This window comes from Schistocerca gregaria, chromosome 3, assembly GCF_023897955.1.
Source record: "Schistocerca gregaria isolate iqSchGreg1 chromosome 3, iqSchGreg1.2, whole genome shotgun sequence".
NCBI lineage: Eukaryota > Metazoa > Arthropoda > Insecta > Orthoptera > Acrididae > Schistocerca > Schistocerca gregaria.
Genome location: NC_064922.1, coordinates 561,910,115 through 561,924,465, shown reverse-complemented (window position 1 = coordinate 561,924,465; position 14,351 = coordinate 561,910,115). Strand labels below are relative to the sequence as shown.

Below are 14,351 nucleotides of genomic sequence, written 5' to 3'. Positions count from 1 at the left end.
CTCTAATACTGGGTCACTTTCGTCCTCCATAACGACTCCCATTTCTCCTTTCATGTCATCAAGCAATTTCTCCCCTCATAGAGGTTTTCAATGCACTCTTCCCACCCATCTGCCTTTCCACTGCGTTTAACAGTGGAATTCTGCTCGTACTCTGAATGTTCACGTCTTTGTTTTAATTCACGAAATATTATTTCGACTTTTTTGTTTATACGCTGGCGTAGTCCTCTCTACGACTGTTACCTTTTACATTTCTTCATTTTTTCCTCACCCATTTCGCTTTGGCTTTCCCGCACTTCCTCTTTCACAAATTACGGTATTCCTGTATTTTTCCTGGGCAATATTTTACTGTCTTCTTTCATTAGTCAGTATTCTTCTGTTACCCAAATCTTCTTCGAAATTACCATACTTTTACCTACATTAGTCTGTCCAACTTCTATCACTGCTCTTTTTAGACATGTGCATTTCACTTCAGATGAACTGTCTAATGTGGTATCTATTATCACAGTATCTACAGTCATAGAGAACTTCTCACATTCCTCAGTACTTCGTTATCCCACTTATCTGCACACTGATCCTTCTGGGCGATTCTTTTAAACTTAAGTCTGTTCTTCATCACTAAATTGCTATGAGTCTTCATCTGCTGCTGGGTATGCCTTAGAATCCAATGTTTTAGTTCTGAATGTCTGACCATGATGCAATCCAGCTGACACGTACCTGTATCTCTGGACCTTTTCCAGGTGTACCTCCTTTTCAGGTGATTTTTGAACCGTGTATTCGTTATCACTAGCTAAAACTTATTGCAGAACTTAGCCTTTCTCCTGTCATTCCTTCATCCAGGCCCATATCTTCCCGTAATTCATTTCTTTACTATAGCGTTCCAAACGTCCATCATTAATCGATTTCATTTCCCTTTACACAGTGAATATCTTTTTCAGTATCGTCAAATATTTTCTTTCTCTCCTCATCTTCTACTTTTGATGTCATTTGTACCCGAAGTATTGTTTGTTGGCCTTAATTTGCTTTAGATTCTGGTAAGAACAACCCTGCCACAGAATTAGTCGCAGTAACCTTCCTATTTTTAACGAATCTCCTCCCGTAATACCATTTAATGCTGCTGTTGATATTAACCTATAATTGATTGAACTGAAGTCTTTATCCTCCTTCCATTTCACTTCCCTAACCCACCTGTATCTGGATTGACTCTTTAGATTTCCCTTTTCAAATTTTCTAGCTTCACAACCACAACCACTATCAAACTTTCAAAATTGCAGGCTGTGGCCCCATTTCTCCTTCACTGCTGATTCAAACATTTTCTCGCTTACATAAACTGTATAGATTAAAAAACTGACCATATCAGCACATATTTTTGTGTTCATAGAAAGACATTTCTTTGTAAACAACATAAAGTTCAACTTCTTCTTTCACAAGATATTTCCTGAGCTCCATTGAAAAATTATTTGAACTATTTTTGAATATAGATCAGAGAAATCAAAAGGAAGATTCGCTGGAATTGCCACAGAACATGCGTTGTAAAAACAAAAGCGTTCAGTATTGCGCAAGATGATAATTTCGTCTTCATTTCATTCTCATACATTTTCTATTTCCATATCATTTAAGAAGAGGCTTTTCCAAACTGCCTGATTCTATCAGATAGGAGCTACTGGTTTGAATGTGAACTGTTCATCACAATTTCAGGTATTACCTCATTCAAGAGTCATATGCAGATATTATGCGCCGACGGTCTATGTTTGCCTCCTAGCTGAGATTTGAGACTCTAACGTTTAAGTGACAAAAATCCAATAAATTCCTTTGTTAGTGTCCTTCAGTTTAGCAAGAAAAATAATAGATGACCAAAAAGAAAGCCAAAGGCACTGTGTTTAGAATGCACCAAAAACTCCAATGAAGCCACAGAGCGTGGTCGATGCTTTTCCTATTAATTGCGGTTCACGTGATTCAGAGCTTTTTCTGAACCAATTCAAAATGACAAGTTTTCTTGCAGAGATGTATGTGACGCTTTTGTTTCAAAGTCATGAAGCCACAAAAGTAAAGTATTATTGCAAATTAAAATTCTCTTGAGAAACGAGAAGTACCCTCTGAAAATAGTATCCTCTTTCAAATGTAAATTATTTTTTGAATCAAAAGATTTTTCTAAAATACTTGTATAAGGTCTTCCGAAAATCAAAATCTAACAGTTTTCTATCTAAATTGTTTTACATTTTATGCGTTATGCCTGGAATTGTACCTGACTCAGTTAAAGGTAATTTTTTTAAATGATACACTGATCATTCACAAATCCTCAAAACGTCCTTAACGCTTACGAATGTGAGTAAATCTTCCATACGTGACAAGCATGGGTTTTTTCCACCGAGCCACATGCAATGTTAACAAGGCAGTGCTAAGAAACCTCGTCGGTTGTAGTGTCTTGAGCAAGAAATTGAAGATAGGCATTCTTATCCCGAAACGTCATACGACGACACTAGAGAGCGTCCCAGGGGCCAACGCCTGCCGCTAAGTAATTATTCTCTGCCTTAAACTTGAGTCTGTGCGCTCCACACTGCTGCTGTCACTCATGGCCGCGTTGTCTGCCGTCGAGCATGCATAATGGCGTCAGGCTAATTACGAGTAATTCCATTTACTGCCCATCAGCGTACGAGCTCACATCAGCTGCTGAAGGGGATGCCTGGCGGCAGACGTTACACGCTGTAACATCTGTAGAGACGTTGGATGACGTTTCCCGACCTGGGTCGCTATCCTCGATTTGTTTCTTAAGACTTCGTAATACTCCGAAGTTTTCAGTTTAATTTTATTACACTCCGCATAAAAAAAGCTTATTAAACGTATCTACAAGTGAGACTGATGATTAACCGTTCAATGCACCGCAAAATGGGTTCAGAATCAAGCTCGATTGGGCCCTACTTACGTGTGGTAATGCTGCGTAGAGTTTGCCATGAACTCCGGATACGCTATGGAGTAGTGTAAACGTCATTGATGACGAACCCTTACAAAATTACAGTTTTTACTGGGTTAAGTTGGGCGGTGTAAACCATATACACTAACATGGAAATTAAATAACTGGATAGTTGGTTTTATTCTGGTGCCGAAAGCCAATAAAGTGCTTAAAAAAGAGGTGAGGAAACGAAATGAAGTTTCACGAGGGATGTGATGTTACTCTAACGATTAGAATGTAATCAAATTTATAAAGAACTAGGCAGTATGAGCCCACTTATCTGTGCACCGTTGTATCTCTGATCTGGATGGGTGTACTGATGCGGTTGTGAAGGGTGTCACAGTGCCATTGTATTCTCTCTTGAAGCTACGATGGCCCATAACTGCAGCAACTGGTCCTTGATGTCCTGAATACTGGCAATGGGACAAAGTAGTTGATCGACTGACTGTCTGTCTGTCCATCAGCTTCACCCATCTCAGGAATGGGTAGAGGTATCAAGTTGAAATTTGACACGTACTAACGTATGCGGTTCATGCGTGGTGTACGAAATTGAAGCTTCTAAGTCCGTGGTAGTCCCCATAAATGTTCTATTGGGGACAAAACCGAGGATCTTGCTGACCAAGGGAGTACCTCAACATCCCACAGTTCAGACACGTGCCATGTGTGAACGTGTATGGTCCTATAGAAAAATGACACCACAATACCGTCTCATGAGATGGAACACATGAGGACGCAGGAAGTTCATGACTCACCACCACCCAGGTAACTGACGATGTTCAACAACTGGTAGTGCAGAACCGCGATTCATCGCCGAACCCGTTGCAAAGCTATTGATGAGCTGTCCATACTTCCCGGTCATGGCTCCGATCAAAACGCAGCAGTTTGTGTTGTGACGTTAACTGCAACCTACGCGTAGGACGGTAATTCCTTAGCCCTGCTGTCGCCAGTCTCCGGCCAATGACGCACGATGACACGGAATGTTAGCGAGAGTCCATTACTTGTTCGCGGCACAAATGTGGAGTCCACTCTAGCATCCGGATTCCCCAAAAACCTGGATACTACACCGCTGGACCAGCCGGCCAAATGGAAGTACGGTGTTTATTTTTTATAAGGCACTGAATAAATTAAATGCCATTCTGTTGGATATCAAGAATGCAGTATAAAACTTTTTTTTACCGTTTATAGCCACGTGATAGTCGTTTAACCCTTTATTGCTCAACAGTTTTATTTTGCTATAATCTGAACGCACAATAATAAGAGAATTAATGGGGTGCGCGCACAAACACACGCGCGCGCACACGCGCGCACGCGCGCGCGCACACTTTCTGTTCTTGAAATTCAGTTACATTGTCATCCTTGACTGCTATACAGTTAGCCTTATAGATCAGTGTTTTGTGTGACAGAGGTTTTCATGTGTACATGTGTGTGCCAGTACGGCAGTACTGTTACTTTAAATCTTTGAAAAGTGTGGAACATTGTTCTCACTTACGAATGACATCCACTTGCGTACACAACTGCGTAGAGTGAGAGTATGGCACCTGAGAATAGCTCAAAGCTGAAATCAGCTGACAGTGTGACATACACGACCTTGATCTGTAATAGCTACGATGGCAAATAATTGTCTTTCTGTATGTTTGTGCCTGTGGGACCCAATATGAGAAATTTCTTGACTATTGAATCACTTGGTCTTTATTTTGAGTGTGCGTCTTGTTCTGTCCACTACACCCAAGGAGACATTTCCAGAACATGCTGCTTTATCTGCATCATTGTAGCGAATTCTGTAGGAGTACCTCCCAACATGGTGACCTTACTATAAACCTGTGATGTATTCGTGGGATGGTAGTTGCGTTGAATAAGAAACTCAATTTTTGAGAAACGATTTATTATTAACCATTTAGATTCTCGACACCAACTTCAGTGTGCAGAACTAGTACACATTCCACCATCTTTGTCAATGGTGTTAGACATTTAATCTATTATCGAAATAAACACAGTACTTTGCTTATTATTCAATTATGATATTCTTACCTCTCTTGACCCTCAACATGAATTTTGTATCATTTTCGGTGTAAAAGGTCCACGGCTCCGTGGTCCTGCCCTTTGTCTTGACCCTCTTGATATCAAGTCAAAAATTTGTTTTGGGCGTCTGTAATCACGAATTCACTTTACATGTTCATTTGCTTCTGCTTAAATCTATTTCATTATTTCTAGCTTTATTTTACGAATTAATTTTTTTTAAATGTATGAGTTTGTAAAACTATGAGGTGGCTCCAAGGTGTCAGAGGACACGGTCACCTTACACGCTGGACATTGCAGTTCCCATGAGGAAAGACGATCATCGGAGTGACATTGAGTGTTCAGAGGAATTACCGGTTACGATGTGTCGTCCTCGGATCAACACATGCACTAACAGTGAACTGCAGCTTGTTGGCAGGACGAGGTGCGTTTCGCAATAATTAGATGTGTGAATCTGAGGATGACTTATCGAAACCAAGAATACAAATAAACCTTAAGCCGACGCTTTATCCATTATAATCTGTAGTACTAATTGACTAATCCAGTTCACAGTTCCAGCTGCAGGTTACCTATCTATAGGTTTGCAGCACCAACAAAAATCTAATTTTTAATATTTTTTATAATCATTAACTGAATTTAAAAATTTAAAATGCTGTTATAATCTGCCCATTAAGAGGTATAATCTTGATTTAATGGGCTAACAAAAGTCAAGAATTAATGTCTTCAGGCAGTGTAGTTCCCGGCGCGTAGATTGCCCACACTATCCTCGCCCAGTATTTGAGAATGAGTGCACTTACTGACTTTCAACAAAATTTAAATATAATTCCAAACTTTTATGAAACTTTTTCTCACTGACACGTAAAACTTGAGCAACAGGCATGACTTTCTAATTTTTACTTCTTCACTACAGACTCCATTCACAACACAGATAACACATGTAACACTGAATGTACCTGCAAAACTATATCATTGTATGACAATTAGTTTAGGGGATATGATGTCATAAACTAAGTGATGAGTAAAAACTCACTTTTGCTTAAGACACAGTTCTCACAGAGGCGAAACAATGTTATACGACACCTTGGGATCACAATGGTGTGATGTGACGATTATCCGTGGGACAGAACAAGCAACAAGACAGAGCAGACGACAGCAGGTGGTCCGTCGCTGCCAGGTTCATTGCGGTCAATTTTCAAATACGTAGTAAGATGAAATACCATCAGCCCGTTGGTAGTTGATTGCTGCAGAATCAACATCGCTTTTACAATATTGTGCAGAAGCTGATCCATAGATGTTGGCCACTGATGGGATCGTGTATACGTTTGGAGTTCACTCCCTCACTGTCAGTTAAGGCCTGGAGAGGATGCCCAGGTCACCGGTACTGGTTGCAGAATTGTAAAATATCAAAATGACCGCTACAGGTATTCCATTTTATTACGTATGTGAACGGCTGAAGTCCCGCAAACTGTGAGTCACAAGGATGAACACACAAAATTCCAAATATGTCACGTCTTTGTTTCAAACTGGAAAGAGGTATGGCTCTTCTTCCTGCTTTAAAAATAATTCTGCCGCGTTTGCCTACATTTGGCATACAGCACTGTATATCCTAAAATACACCAAACGTAAACTGGCCAGCAAGATTTTATTGCAAGCTTTCCGAATTATGCACTGTGTTTGATTTAATTTCGAAATGCCACAATAACTTTGGGCAACAGAGAGAAGTGTGCTCATTATCAAGTTTTAATATCTGAGTATAATATGCAAAAGATTTTTTTTTACCGAATAGTTTTCTCAAACTCGAATGAGAGATTGCATAGTGGAAAACATGTGTGAATCCCAAAACAGAGGTTTTTAAGTATTTACGTAAAAAGTAAGTTATACTAGAAACAAACTACAGAGACAGATATGCCATTGCTTCAGCTACACAATTGTTTTATGAGGCGCATCAAATGGATTGAAATTTCCCTACCTATGTATAAGGGTCCGTCAGATGAAATCCGAACATCCGCCACAACGTGACCATTTAAACGTAATCACCATACGTATTAAGACAATTATCCTAGTGAGAAGCGAGATGATCAATTGATCAATTGCAGCTTTATAGAATGCAGTCGGCCACTGACAGATAGACAACCGCACCCATTCTTCGTCTACCTCATCGAACTGAAACCGGCGCTCATGCATGTCTTTCTTAAGTTCTCCAAAGATATGAAAATCATACGGTGAAAGATCGGGGCTGTATGGAGGATGTTGCAGGGTTTCTTAATCTTATTGGCATTGTGGGGGCGGGCGCTATCGTACAACAGCATGATTCGGTCAGACAGCATTGTTCGGCGTTTTCACATTATGCCGCATTGCTGCGCTTCAGCAATTTTGTAAGGAAACTCTGCAACATCCTCAGTACAGCCGGGAGCTTTCACCGTGTGGTCTTCAAAGTTCTGGCAAACTGAAGGAAGAGATGCGTGGACAGCGATTCAGTCGTGTGGGGAAGTGCAAGAGTGGGTCCACCTGTGGAACCATCAGCGGCCGACTGCGTTCTGTGAACCAGGAATTGCTCGTCTTGTCTCCCTATGGACAAATGTCTTAAGGCACTTTCGATTGGATCCATTAGTGTCGTGGCGGTTTTTCAGTTTACATTTGACTGTCCGTCATATCTTATAGATGTATGGAGCAACCCGCAGTCCGTGCTACGCCAGGCGCTACAACAGAGACTCGTTTCACTGTTACATTGCTATCATCCCAGTGTGAACCAGTGAAGTCTCTTCAACAATGTTTCTACGAACGCTTCAATGCGGGCTGTTTCTATGGAACATCACAAGTCGCTTAGCGTTTCGTATTGCATGTGGCATCGCTTCAGTGAGAACCAGACCTAATTTCAAACATTTTCTCACTTCCGTGCTTAATGTCAAGTAACAGGGTTGGAACTTCAGTAGTGACAACTATTTATTTACAGCTCGTACAAAACAGATACTTGTTTCAAAGTAGTCACCAGCATTGTGTATGACCCGCTGCCAGCGACGTAGAAGTGGATACTCTTAGCAGTGCCAGTTATGTTGACAGTTCGACGAATTTGTAGCAATTCTTAAGTGAATGGCGTGAGGTGTTTCCTACAGTTTAGAAACAGAGTTGAATTCACGAGGGCCTAAGTCAGGGTAGTGCAGTAAGTGGTATAGCACTTAGCAGCCCAATCGGTCAAATAAATCAGTAACAGCTTGTGCTGTACGTGCTTTAGCATTGTCCTGCAAAATGATGGTCAGGTCCTGCAGAAAATGTCGTCACTTCGGTCCCTAAGCTGGTCGTAGGTCGTGTTCCAAACAGCATGGAGACAAAAGTGATGACACTTTCTTCAGGACGTGACTATCATTTTGTAGGACAACGCTCAAGCACATACAGCGCAAGCTGTTACTGATTTGTTTGACTGATGGGGTTGCTAAGTGCTATAGCAGTCCCCTGACTTAAGCCCTCGTGAGTTCAACTCGATTTCTAAACTGAAGGAAACACCTCACGGCATTTGCTTCAGAACTGCTACAAATTCGTCGGACAATAGACCGCACCGCTCGAACTGGCAACACAACTGGCACTGCTAAGAGTCTCCTATGATTTCCACATCGCGTGGAACGGGCTATACACAATGCTGGTGACTACGTTCATGGTCAGTAAAACTTTGAAACACGTATCTATTTTTTACGAGCTGTAAATAAATAGTTGCCACTATTAAAGTTCCAACAGTCGTATTTAACACATTAGCTCATTTGTGGAGTACTCAGACGTTTGAAGCTTTTTTATTAATTTTTGTAACATGGGAGTTGGATTTTTAAGGAACCGGGCATTACTGGTGGTACTGCACCAGTGGTTCCCGACCTTATTTAGACCATTACCCGCGCTGTTTTTTTCTTTCTTTCACCTCACTAAACTGCACACTTTTTGGAACACTTTTATTTTTAAAACGATAAAAGATATCGAGTGGTGCATCGCAAGTGGTACCCACAACTTCTCTTCAGAAAAGAAAGCTAACTGTCGGCAGTGAAGGTATACTTGTTACCAAACATGCTTCTTCTGCATTAATCCCCTCCATTGCGGCACTTGCTTCACGTGGACACTGAAACCTCATTTAAAATCAAACATGTTGATATGTGTGCACTGTACTTGCTGTTCGTAAATCACTTCACTGCTGCAGTCCTTACTTCTGAACTGGCAGAAATTGGACGACTTCAGGCTGTTAATGCGTTGTGTGTAACCACTCTCATAATAATAATAATTTAATAATAATAAAAAAACTGCATACAGCAGTGTAGTAGCCCTTACGTAGTTACTGCTGTGTCGTGCTGTCAGTTAATTCATTTATCTGTTTCGAAGCGAGTATCGGTTCATGCAAATGCCGGGATCATTTCTTTGAAAGGGCACCGCTGATTTCCTTCCCTAATCCGAGCTCTGTCTCTAGTGACCTCGTTGTCGAAGGGACGTTAAACAGTAATCTCTTCCTCCTCCTCCTCCACCTCCTCGAAGCGAGTAATGAAATTATTTCTGGACTACTGAAGGTACTATCTACAGCTTGGAGAAGACATTTTCTTGACATATTTGTTACATATAAGCCTCACTGTTTTCATCAGCGATGTACGGGACGAAAAGCAACATATACAGGGTGAAAAGTATTTAAACCGACAATCTCTGGGAGGTTGTAGGGGACATTAAAACAAATATTTGTCCCTAATGTCATTTTTTCCTATGAGGACTATTTAAACTGGTAGAGGAAGATTTCTCTGGCGGCAAATTAATTAAACCAACAAACACTTTTCCATTTTTTATGACCAAGAGACAACACGTTAACACAACCCAATTTCAATTACAGTAGATTTTCAAAAATGTCTCCATTGACACGTAAACAAAGGTTACACCGTCGGATCATGTTCTGTCTGACACAGACAAAAACCCCAGGAGTATCCTGAATTGTTCCTGCTGCTGCTGCTATCCGGGCAACCAGATCCTCTTTTGATGCACCAGGAGTTGCGTAAACAAGGTTGCGCATCTCTCCCCACACAAAGTCCAGAGGGGACATATCTGGGGATCGAGCAGGCCGTGGTACAGGACCACATCTGCCAATCTATGTTTCTGGGAACCGTCTGGTCAGGAATCGTTGCACACGATGACTGAAATGTGTCGGCGCCCCGTCATGTTGGAACCACATGCGTAGTCTTGTAGGGATCGGGACGTCTTCCAGCAATTCTGGCAATACTCTGGTGAGAAAATTTTAATAGTGCCTGCCATTTAATGGGCTAGGTAGCAGATACGGCCCAATTAAAGAGTCCCCAACAACACCGGCCCACACATAACGCAGATGGCTCTGAGCACTATGGGACTTAACTGCTGTGTTCATCAGTCACATTAACGCAGAACCGCACTTGATGAGCGCTAGTAACTGTGGCAAATGAGTTATCCTCACTCCAAACATGCGAATTGTGCATGTTGAAGACTCCATCACGCCCGAACGTTGCTTCATCGGTAAACAACACAGAGGCTGAAAATGTAGGATACATTTCACACTGTTCCAGGCACCACTGCAAAAACTGTGCTCTGGGTGGATAATCAACTGGTTCCAGTTTGTGGACACGATGTAAGTGAAATGGACGCAATAATTGCTCTCGAAGGACTGTTCTTACAGTCGTCTTATCCGTCTCCATGTTATTGCACGAGTGCTGATTGAAAGATCCCGCTCCACATGCTGCAAGACAGCTTCCTCAAATTGCAGCGTTCTTAGTGTGCGACGGCGTCCCTGTCCAGGTAATCTGCTAAATGACCCTGTCGCACGCAGATGTTGGTACACAGCAGCAAAGGTCGTACGATGCGGGATACGGCGATTAGGATATTGTTGTTGTTAAATCCGCTGTGCAGCTCGTTCGTTGTGGTGCGCTACGTCGTACGCACCAACTATACCAGTGTACTCAATCCAGCTGTGTCGCTCCATTAGTAAACAGAGACCATGCACTACTACACTGGTGGACAGCAGTTGCCTGCAACTGAAGAGTGTCATGCGGCCCCTGACGACTGAAGAGTGTCATGCGGCCCCTGACGACTGAAGAGTGTCATGCGGCCCCTGACGACTGAAGAGTGTCATGCGGCCTCCACCGGTTTAAATAATCCTCATAGGACAATAGATTAGGGAAAAATAGGACAACCTCCCAGAGTTTGTTTAAATACTTTTCATCCTGTGTGTGTAGTGGGTCACTGTGTGAGGAACCTGCGTTACTGCTACTAATTGAGAGAAAATAATTACTGATATTTTATGAAATTGTTTTAATAATGATTTTTTGGCAGTTCATGACTGAAACGTGATGGAATGGTCTAGTTTTTTCCCCTGACATAATTTAATTTTACCCTCAGGGGGTGATTACCCCCAGTTTGGGAACGACCGGTCTAGACGATGAGCTCCCTGCTTTGCGTACCGCAGGTGGGCGCCGATGGGCCTGGACGTGGCGTACGCGCTGCTGACGACGCCGTCGCGGCAGCTGTCGGCCGGCGAGTGGTCGGAGCTGGTGGGCGAGTGGGAGCGCGGCCTGCAGGCCGGGCTGGCGCCGCTCGGGCTGTCCCAGCTGGCGCCGCCGCGGGCCGCGCTCGACGCGCTGCTCGCCGCCGCCGCGCCCTACGTGCTGGGCGCCGGCCTGCTCAACGTCGTGCTCACCCTGGACGAGGGCGGCGGCGGCGGCGGCGGCGGCGGCGCTGGCAGGCAGCCGGCCGACGAGGGCGACGCCCTGGCAGAGTTCGTGCGCGGCCTGCAGGCGCCCTTCACCAGGAAGACGCCCAACTGCCAGCAGCGGGTCCTCGACCTCATTGTCAACGTCATCGATAAGGGCTTCCTATAGACAACCTTCCCCCTTGCATACTTGGTAGTAAACATTGAAACATTGAATTGCGAGTCTTTTTTCTAATATTATGATATTTTTGGTCAATAAAATGCTATGAAAATTTATAACCTTTTTAAAATATTGACCTCAACGTCCACATCCTCACCTTCTGTTACTTCCCACCCTGACTCTTTTTTTTTTTTTTTTTTTTTTTTTTTTTTTTTTTTTAACATCAGTTTTCTGACTAGAGAATAATAAACTTGACTGTAATCCATCGCTTCATTCGTGCTAAGAAAGCGAAAGACAAACAAATGTGCTGTCGTTCTCTAGTTATTGTCGATTATTATGGCACCACAAACACAACCCATTGTAAAAAAGTTAAAAATTAATGTAAACTATACTAGTTGCACACATCCGGTATTGCCTTAAGAAGTTTAGGCATCTGCCCACTTGGCGCGCTGCTTTCGCAGAGTATAATAAAATCAGCAGGAGCGTTGTGATTGTATGTGCTATACTGTGGTTTACAGTTCCAGAAGCTTCGTTGTGACTGCAAGGAAACGCCGATTTCCTGCTGAAACCGAAATGCTTTATAATACACACTCACAAAATCATTATCCTTGCTTTCCCATAGGGTAGCTTTTGCGCTGACATGAAAAAAGTCATGGAATATCTCGTCATATCGTGCCGACCCATTTCTTGCCCGGCGTAGTGCAGCAACTCCACGTGGCATGGACTCAACAACACATTCGAAACCTCCTGCAGAAATACTGATCCCTGCTGCCTCTATAGCCGTCCATAATTACGAAAGCGTTACAAATGCAGAATTTTGTGCACTAACTGACCTACGACGGGATTCATGTTGCGCAATCTGGACGACCAAATCATTCGCTGGAATTGCCAGAATGTTCTTCAAAACAGTCCCGAACAATTGTGGCCCAGAAGCATGTTTGGCAACATGAAGGCCATGAATGACTTTAAATGGCCTCAAAGTAGCCGAACACAACCCTTTATAGTCAATGATCCGTTCTGCTGGACCAGAGGACCCAGTCCGTTCCAGGTAAACGCAACCCAAACCACTAGGGAACCACCACCACCACCAGCTTGCACAGCGCCTTGTTGGCAACTTGGGGCCATGGATTCCTGGGTATACACCACACACTAACCCCTACCATCAGCTTTTACGGGAGTCATCTGTCTTATAGGGTGCAACCAATATGATCACAAGCCCAGGAGAGGTACTGCAGGTGCTGTCATGCTGTTAGCAAAGGCACTCGATCAACAGTACCGTAGCCCACTAACGCCAAATTTCGCCGCATTTCCCTAACGAATACGTTCGTCGTACCGTAAACTGACTTTACTTGACCCCTGGGGTGTAACTTGGACCCAAAGCCCAAAAATTTATCAAATCAATTCAGGATCTGTTGTAACGCTTGTAGACATCTGATCAGTCATTTCTTAGACATGTAAGACATGTAGTAGAACTAGCTAGCGCCCAATGCAGTAGTGTGTCTGCTTTTTCGCGCCTTCTCATAGCTAACGTTATATAGTAGTGAAATTAAATAATGGATCGTCACCGAGGATGCAAATTTCCATAGAGGATAATAAATTGTACAAAGACTGTCTTGTTTTGTAGCAATGCTGAATAATCATCTTTCTCGCCATTCGCAATATATCAAGCGGAACATCTTTCGACACCTTGGACAGAAAAAGGACCAGCGGGTGCTAGGTACAACTGAAGTAAGCATGGTTGAATTGACCATGCAATACCTGATGACTTGTTTATTGCCAACCTTCCGCCTATGCTAAGAATACAAGAAGACACTAAGACTGTAATTGGAGATAATTTGTCATTCCATAGCCAATTTGTTGCCTGCCACCGAACTCCTTACATTTGATACGCGGCCCCTCGATATAGCCTACTTTAAGCCCTCGGCAGAAAAACGGAGAGATATTTTAACCGAATGAAGAGCGGCTGAAGCTGGAAAGAAATCAGCATTCTTGCATGAAGACCAGTCCCCTACGTTATTAAAAACTGTATTAGAAGAGATAGACTAAATTGCCAAGTAATCTCCCAGCAGGTTTTAAGATCACTGGCATTTTCCCCACAAATAAGGATGGAATTTTATCTCGTTTGCCAAAACAAGGTAGACCAGTAAACGTAGATCTTGTTGGAGTCGCGTTCTTAGCTCACCTTCATACAAAGAGGCGAGAGTTTGTTCATGTCTGGAGAATTTGGTGGCCAGCAGAATTGTTTAATCTCAGAAGAGTGTTCCTGGAGCCACTCTGAAACAATTTTGGACGTCTGGGGTGTCATATTGCCCTGCTGGAATTGCTAAAGTCCATCGGAGTGCGCGATGGATATGAATTGATGCAGGTGATCAGAGAGATGCTTATATACGTGTCACCTGTCAGAGTAGTATATAGACGTATCAGGTGTTCCGTATCACTCAAAGTGCACGCCCCCACACCACTGCAGAACCGCCTCCAGCTTGAACAGCCCCTGCTGACATTCAGGGTCCATGGATTCATGAGGTTGTCTCCATATCCAT

At 42.9% G+C, this 14,351-nt stretch overlaps 2 protein-coding genes across 2 annotated transcripts in view; both read left to right on the top strand.

Annotated features, from left to right (window-relative positions):
* LOC126355179 (uncharacterized) overlaps nt 1–11,930 on the top strand; it is a 77,322-nt gene extending 65,392 nt beyond the window's left edge. The window contains exon 5 of the mRNA XM_050005392.1: nt 11,409–11,930. Within this exon, the coding sequence (XP_049861349.1) occupies nt 11,409–11,820 (412 nt within the window). The 3' untranslated portion in view covers nt 11,821–11,930. The remainder of the gene's footprint in view (nt 1–11,408) is intronic.
* LOC126355462 (protein enabled homolog) overlaps nt 1–14,351 on the top strand; it is a 501,028-nt gene that overhangs the window by 286,894 nt on the left and 199,783 nt on the right. The window lies entirely within an intron of this gene.